Source organism: Antrostomus carolinensis, unplaced genomic scaffold (assembly GCF_000700745.2).
Source record: "Antrostomus carolinensis isolate BGI_N321 unplaced genomic scaffold, ASM70074v2 scaffold15540, whole genome shotgun sequence".
Classification (NCBI taxonomy): Eukaryota; Metazoa; Chordata; class Aves; order Caprimulgiformes; family Caprimulgidae; genus Antrostomus; species Antrostomus carolinensis.
The window spans coordinates 2136-10611 of record NW_010290653.1 but is presented as its reverse complement, the minus strand read 5'-3'; the positions used below and the strand labels follow the sequence as shown (position 1 = coordinate 10611).

The 8476-nt window shown below is 37.6% G+C and overlaps 1 protein-coding gene across 1 annotated transcript; it reads left to right on the top strand.

Annotated features, from left to right (window-relative positions):
* Positions 1 to 1265: 1265 nt before the first annotated feature.
* ANKRD12 (ankyrin repeat domain 12) lies at positions 1266 to 6011 on the top strand (the record flags this gene model as incomplete). Its single annotated transcript, XM_029086510.1, has 1 exon — positions 1266 to 6011. A coding segment is annotated over exon 1 (4746 nt), but the record flags the coding sequence as incomplete, so codon positions are not given.
* Between the last annotated feature and the right edge of the window lie 2465 nt (positions 6012 to 8476).

Sequence of the window (8476 nt, the reverse complement as noted above, 5' to 3'; positions counted from 1 at the left end):
GTAAAAACCTGGTAGCACAGAACTAGTAGTATGTTCTGGGTGCTACAGACAATATATAGGATAATAGGAACTCTGGGGATCTGTTTTATTTAGACTGTTATATATACATATAACAGTGTATATATATACTGTTATATGTGTATATATATATATGTTGTTGAATATAAATATATGAATATATATATTGTTGAATATAGTATATTATAGTGCATATCTATATCTATCTATCTATCTATATATATATATATATGTTGTTGAATATAAAGTAGCTGAGAAGCCTGCTGGCAAGGTATGTCTTAACCATTGTGTGCTGGCAGTTGGTCCACAGAGGATCCCACTGGAAATGAGGGAGAATCTTGCAGCAGAACTTTTTTTTTTTTTTTTTTTCAAACTTTTAATGCCTTGAAACTGCTTAAATCACTTTCCTTACACTATTATTTCAAACTATTCTGTTACTTTTTATTCAGTATGTCAAATCGCTAGTCCAGGGTACTGAACATGACAATGCTCGGTTCTTTTTAAAAGCAAACTGATAGATTCAGCTGAAGAGGCTTGACTTGGAGCCTTATTTGGAGGGAGCAATACATCCAGAAATACTCTTTAAAGATTTTTGTGTTCTAAATTTTCATATGATCAGATGATGATAACACTCCATATGTTTCTTAAGATTTAATTTTAGGAACAGTTGAGAGGTTTACATTTTGGACTTGCAAGTCCAAGACATCCAGTACAGCATACTTGCTCCATGCTGTGCACTCATATAGCAGAGAACAGTTGCAGTGAATTATAGCATAGTCTACTTAACTGCATAATCAGGTGCATAAAGATTCATGAGGGAATTTATTTACACGAGCAACTCTTTGTCTTTTAAGAATAAAAGCTTATCTGCTGTTGAAATGTGACTAAATAGTTCTTGTGGAGGAACACAGTTAATTGTTAGAGAGCATAAGAGTTGATTAATTTTGAATGAGTCATCATAGAAATATGTCCTTAAGAAAGAGTCAGTTTATGTAGGAATTATGCACAATAGATGAGATTTACAAAATTTAAAGTGCATTGCTTTTATTAGATTAGGATATAAATATTTTTACATACCTGAGTGACAGCTGTATAGTGTGGGGAGCACTTTTGTTTCGTGACCTTTCGTTTTCTCTCGGAGAGTTTACTTCTAGAGAGAAGGTTTATTGTGTGGTTTGAGTGGTTTTTTTCTTTTTTAACTTGTATAGCAGTAGGACTGCTGAACTGAACTATTTTGTCCTGAACTAATGCGTGAAGAGTGTCCCATCAGTATTCAACTAACTTTTGGTTTTCTTACTCTAGATTCTGAAGAAGCTCCATCTGTAAATCCTTCCAGTGTAGAGGGGAACGTTGATTCAGAAGCAGAAAAGTACTCTGTAGCCAATGACAGCAAACAAATGGTCCCTAGTAAGGCACCACTTCCTTCTGCTCTTGATGAGTATGAGTTTAAAGATGATGATGAAGATGAAATGAAAAAAATGATCGATGACAGACATATTCTTAGAAAAGACCTAAGGAAAGAGGATGAGACTGAAATTGAAAAGAACAGCTTATTTGTGAAACAAGAAAAAGTTGTCTTTTCAAAATCATTTAAAAGCAAAAAGCAAAAATCATCTAGAGTTCTGTATTCAAGTTCTGAAAGTTCAGATGAAGAAATACTTCAGGACAAGAGGATAGTCTCTCCTTGCTCTATTTCAGAGACATCAAATTCTGATGTAAGAGTGAAGAAAGACTATATGGTTACAAATGAACACAAGCAAAAAGGCAAAGTTAAAAGGAAAGTAAAAAATCAGAGCAAAAATAAAGAGAATCAAGAACTAAAGCAAGAAAAAGAAAATGCTAGAGTTACAAATATAGCTACTTCTGGGTTAGATTCTTTAGATAAAACTAGAGAGGAAGAAACCTTTAAGAAATCTTTCACCCCAAAAGAAGATTCTTCTTTACATATATTTCATATCCCTGCTGGCAAATCTCCAAAGCATTCCTGTGGATTAAGTGAAAAGCAGTCAACACCATTAAAGCAAGAAAACACCAAAACCTGCTTATCACCAGGAGGTTCTGAAATAACATTGCAGTCTGAATTAGTTCGGTATGATCACAACACTGATTCTGAATATCTAGTAGAAAGCTCTAGTGGCAAGTCTTGCAAGCACAGAGAAAAAAGCAAGCAGCACCAGAAAGATTTTCACTTAGAATTTGGTGAAAAATCTAGTCCTAAAATTAAAGAGGAAGATAATAGCTCAACATTTGAGAATTCAGAGTATACTCTGAGAAAGATTGACAAGGAAGGTAAAACAATTAAAAAGCATAAATTAAGGCACAAAGACAGAGAAAAGGACAAGCACAAAAAGGAACAGGATGGGGAAAAGGAAAAAGATAAACATAAAGATAATGTTAAAGATGTTCAAAGAAGTATTGAGTTTGACAGAGAATTTTGGAAAGAGAACTTTTTCAAAAGTGATGAAAATGAAGAGACGTTGTTAAACGTAGAACATGAATCTCTTTCTTCAGACAGAAAATCAAAGCTAGAAAAAGGTGTGGCAAAAGAAGATAAGTTAGTTAAGGAGAGACAGTTCCAGAAAGAGAGACATACTAAAGAGGAGAGAGAGAAAGAGAAGAACAAAAAGGAAAATGAGAAGTTTCTCAAGGATGAAAAAATAAAAGATACAAAAGAAGAAAAAGAAATTATGCTTGCCGATAAAGAAATTGAATTGTTCTGCTTTGCTGCTAAAGATGAGGCAGCCAGCATGCATTTGATAGAAAAAGAAACAGATACTGAAAAGCAGGAAAAGAGTTTAAAGGAAAATAAAGAGAAGACTGAAAAGCGAACCTCAGCCAAAGAAAAAGATGTTGAAAAGTTAGAAAGAAAAACTGGAGAGAAAGAGAAAAAGGTAAAACATGAATACAAGACAGAGAAAGAAAAAGCAGAAGTAAATGAAAATACAGAGAAAGTAAAGGAGAAGCCAAATTTCCAGCAAGGTGAGAGGTGCCATAAGGAAAGTGATAAAATAAAAAGCACAGGTACTCTTAAAAAACCTGATGACAAAGAAAGAAATAAAGAAAAATCTGATAAGAAGCATGATAAAGAAAAAGCTGATAAAGACAGACATTGGGCTGAAAGCAGAGAAAAATATTGTACTGAAAGAAGAGTCAAACAGTGTGAAAAGGAATCTGAATATACTAAATCAGAAAAGAACAGAATGAAAGACAAAGAAAAGGAACTTGAAAAAAAAGACAAATCCAAAGACAAGGAGATCTCAACAGTAGCAAACTCAAAACATGGGCAAGAGGAAAGGAGATGTGGTATTACAGAAAGTAACAGAACAGTGCATGACAAACTGTCATATTTGAAAGAAAAAACAAAAGATGATTTGTTGAAAACTCCAGATGGTAGAGAGAAAGATAAAAAAGATAAAGATATAGACCGATACAAAGAGAGAGACAAGCATAGAGATAAACTGCATCAAGGTAGTGTACTTAAACTAAAACTTGAACATGAGAAACTTAAGCCTAAACCAGCTCCTGCACCAAAGGATGCTCGACCTAAAGAAAAAAGATTAGTCAATGACGATTTAATGCAAACTAGTTTTGAAAGAATGCTTAGCCTTAAAGATCTGGAAATAGAGCAGTGGCATAGAAAGCATAAAGAAAAAATAAAACAGAAAGAGAAGGAACGTTTAAGAAACCGCACTTGTTTAGAACTGAACAAGATGAAAGAAAAACCAAAACACTCATTAGCTGAAGTAAAAAGCAAAGAACTGATTCGTTCGAAAAGCTCAGAGTTGCCAGATGTTTGCATGAAGGAAAAACAGCAGAAAGACACTACAAGTAATAGATCGCTATCAGTAGATGCAAGAAGTGTCAATGTTATAAAGCCTTCGGTGGCTTTAGATAATTCAAATAGATCCCCCAAATCAGAAATTGAAAAGACAGGTCTGAGCTCCAGATCAGTGTCCATGGTTTCAGTTGCAAGCTCTGAGGATTCTAGCCATACCACAGTAACTACTCCAAGGCCTGTAATTGAATATGACTCAGACTTTATGCTAGAAGGTTCTGAATCCCAAATGTCTTTTTCACAATCAGCATTTTTGGCAAGTGCCAAATCACCAGCCCTTCTTGAAAAAGAGACCGATGGTCTTGCCGAGTTGCCAGACCGCATTAAGCCACCTTTTGCAAACAGACTTCCACCAGCATACATTAGATCAGCATCTGTTGAAGATGTTAAACCGGTTTTAAATGAGTGTAGACCTGTTATAGAGGTTCGAAGATGCAGTATGCCTGCTGCTGTTTCTGAACACAGCAGACTGCCTCGAGTATCAGAAGAAAACAACCAGAATGCTCTGCCATCAGTTCAGGCTTATGCTAGCACTTCTCCTAAACCAGAACTACCATGTAGTGTGCTTGAAAGAGATTTTCAAAGTAGTTTGTCTGGTTTGCAGTCAAACTTCACGTCATCTCTGACTGGAGCTGCTAGTAACAAGCAGGCGACAATGGGGACAACAAGTACTATTAAAAATACTGCTCAGATGAGCCCTTTGGAAGACTACAGTATCCATTTAGAGCCGTGTAGTCAAAGTGGTGTGACTCAGCAAACCAAACCGTGGGATGTGCCTTTTGACAGACTTAATTCATTAAACAGTGAGTTTAACAGCTCAGGTTATGGTGTATCAGAGCAAGATACTAACAGTGTTATAGCAATGCATAATTCTGAAAACAGGACATTAAAAGAGCAACAAGCATCTGATTTTTTGCCTCAGCATGCTGAAATCAAGGGAAATTCCAGTTCTCAAGAATCTGCATCATTTTTGCCTTCACAATCGCCTTGTTCTTTACCTGTCCAGCCACTCCCAGATGTGTCTAAACACATTTCTATACTAAGCCTTAGCAGTCACGATTCATCACTTGTACAACAACAAAATTCAGTTCAAACTGTAACTTCTACTTTGGATACAGATGCTACTAGTACCAGAGAGATGGAAAATGCTTTCTTCCCTTCAAACATTAAGGCGGCTGATACACCCACTGCTGTATATTCTGAGAGCTCACAGAGTTATGAAAGGGTGAATGATTTACCTACGGTACCATTAGAAAAAGATATTCCTCAAAGTGATAGCAGTTCACAATTAAATGTAAATTCGTACACATTCGGTAAACTTGTTTGTAAGAATGCTCAGAGTGAAGTGGGTAGTAACTCAGCAGATACTTCAGACATTAGAAATGAAAAAGCCCAACAAGAAAAGTTGTTTTCAGTGCATGTTGTTGATAATAAAGCTGACACTGGTCTCTGTGAACTAAGTTCAGGAATGTCAAAGGGAATTACAAACGAATCAGCTAATAAAAAACCCTGCACTGCAGACAGAGAAAATGTGTTGACAAATGATCCACCACAGTACTCCTCTTTATCTAATTTGGAAAATAGTTCACAACAGATTATACAGGAAGAAGTGCATAAATACAGCCAAATTGTTAAACTGGAAGAAGAAATTGCTGAGGATCAGAAGGTGGGCCAGCAAGAAGTACCGCAAAGAATTACAAGGAACAGAGCAAATATGCTTGCTAACCAGGGCAAGCAGAATCCTCTTGGCTGCACGCAGGCATCAGAAAAAGAGTCTGAATCATCAGCATCTATGAAAGCAAGGATTAGATTAACTGAAGAGGATGATGCTCAGGTCCATCATCCACGTAAAAGAAAGGTGTCGCGTGTGCCTCAGCCTGTGCAAGTCAACCCTTCTTTACTGCAAGCTAAGGAGAAGACCCAGCAGTCGCTGGCAGCTATAGTTGATTCTTTGAAACTGGAAGAGATTCAGCCTTACAGTTCGGAGAGAGCAAACCCGTATTTTGAATACTTGCACATAAGAAAAAAAATAGAAGAGAAGCGTAAATTACTGTGCAGTGTTATTCCTCAGGCACCTCAATATTATGATGAATACGTGACCTTCAATGGCTCATACCTACTAGATGGCAATCCCTTGAGCAAGATATGCATCCCAACTGTAAGTAGCACGGTCTTTAAATATATAGTACAACGAAAGGCATGTTTTGGTTTTATTTTTGTAACTTTTGTATTCTTCCTAACTTGCTTCTGAATACTTGTGCTGCAAATATGAAGTCGACATATATCGAATGAATATTGACCAGTAATGTCAAATTTAAAAGCCCCATCCAGTGGAAATATAAACAGTGGTTTCACAGTTGCTATGAGATAAAGCATCATGTATGACACCTGTAAAAGGCATACAGGCAATATTATATTTCAAAGAGTTTACTGCTGTAAAGCCTACCCTTTCAAAAGTGAAGTCAGTTGTTGAGAGCTTTTCCCAATTTCTGCTGGCAATAGTTTGGTTAAAACTAATTGTTCAAAGCTGTTTTATTTGGAGTGGATATTCAGTGCTTCAAAAATACGAAGTCCATCACCAAATGTTTTAAATAGAAGAGTGCCTGCTAGCTATCTCAGTTTCTCCTTAATAATCTCAAGAGCAGCAGGTGTAATCTGCTGTGTTCTGGCTTTTGTAATCCATCAAGTTAGTGTTCTGAATTTCATTTAATAATATGAAGTTCTTTTCCTTTTCACTGAAGAACATCCATAGTTCAGGAACATTTGTTCAATTCTAGGCTCTCCACAGTTCTGACACAGGCACATTCCTGATGACAGCTGTGAAGAAGGTCTGTGCAATGCAGAGTGTAATTGGCTCAAGAGCAATTAATATTACTGTTTGCTGTGGAGGTGCCCCTCGAGGTGTCTCACAATAACACGGTCACTGCTGGTCTCTGTTTTGAAGTCAGCATCATCATGGTAGCACTTGAATTGTACTTCCTTTCTTTGCTCCTCAGCACTCCTGATTCTGTGCTTATTGTTTGACATGGGAGGGGACAGGGAGACCTGAAACATTGTGCATTGAGGGTTTTCGAAAGTACTGTTACTCCTGGGAGTAGAAGGACATTTTTTGTCCTTCCACCTATTACCTGATCCACTTAAACTGCTTTAGTCCTGAGGTAAAACTTACTAGCTTAAACCAGCTGAGAATCTATCTATCTATCAGCTTGGAAAAGAGAAGGCTCCAGGGAGCTCTTATAGCAGCCTTCCAGTATCTGAAGGGGCCTACAAGAAAGCTGGGGAGGGACTTTTTACAAGGGCAGGTAGTGACAGAACAAGGGGAAATGGGTTTAAACCGGAACAGCATAAGTTTATATTAGATATTAGGAAGAAATTCTTTACTGTGAGGGTGGTCAGACACTGGAACAGGTTGCCCAAGGAAGCTGTGGATGCACCTTCCCTGGAAGTGTTCAAGGCCAGGCTGGATGAGGCTTTGAGCAACCTGGTCTAGTGGAAGGTGTCCCTGCTGGTGGCAGGGGGGTTAGAACTAGATGATCCTTAAGGTTCCTTCCAATCCTAACCATTCTATGATTATGTTGACTCATTACATAGAATGAGTCACAGAATGGTTGAGGTTGGAAGGGACCTCTGAAGGTCATCTAGTCCAACCACTCTGCTCAAGCAGGGACTCCTAGAGCACATGAACCAGGATTTTGTCCAGATGTTTTTTTAGTATCTCCAGGGGGGGAGTTTCCAGAAGCTCTCTGGGCAACCTGTTCCAGTGCTTAGGCACCCTCACAGGAAAGAAGTTCTTCCTTATGTTCAGGTGGAACTTCCTGTGCTGCAGTTCATGCCCGTTGCCTCTAGTCCTGTTGTTGGGTGCCAGTGAGAAGAGTCTGACGCTGTCCTCTCGACACTCTCACTTTAGATATTTATAAACATTAATTTAAGGTAACTTGCCCCTACTCGAGATGTTGCCTTAGCTTTTCCCAGTAGAGTTGAAGATTCTTTTGATTAAGCAATGAACACAAATTTAATGTATAGAAGTAAATTTTAAAATGTTTGCTTAATTCCAGAGGTAGTTGTAGTCCCCATATAAGCTGTTTCCTCTCGGTCTTCCATTATGCCCCCTATGTCTGCCCAAGAGAATTAATATGTGTATCTTCTAATTTTAAGTGAGTTCTCTCTTATTTGATGGTGACCACAGTTCTTTGAAATCAGTAGATCAGTTGTGGTCTGAGGAAAGATGTGGATAACATGACTCTTTTACTTGGTCTGTAAGTGATGTATAGTAAGGATGTGTAGTAAGCTTTGCCACAGTGTACCAGGCTGTCATTCTTCTCCAGTCTAGAAATTTTTCTCAGTAGCTGTTGCAGCTTCTATAATAAATCTTTATCACCAGAAGAAGAGTTTTGTTTTGTTTTGGTTTTTAATAGCAGCTGCTAGTCAAGTACATACTGTTTCCAAGCTACAATTTACTGCTTTGGCATCACACTTCAGTGCTTTATTTGGGATAAGCAGAAAGTGTAGAATCACAGGTATATATTTTTTTTCCCTGGCCCATCTTCTACCTGGGCAATAGAATTTATTTCCCTGTCATGATAAAAATGTGAATACATACTTGAAGGACTACAGTTACTGATT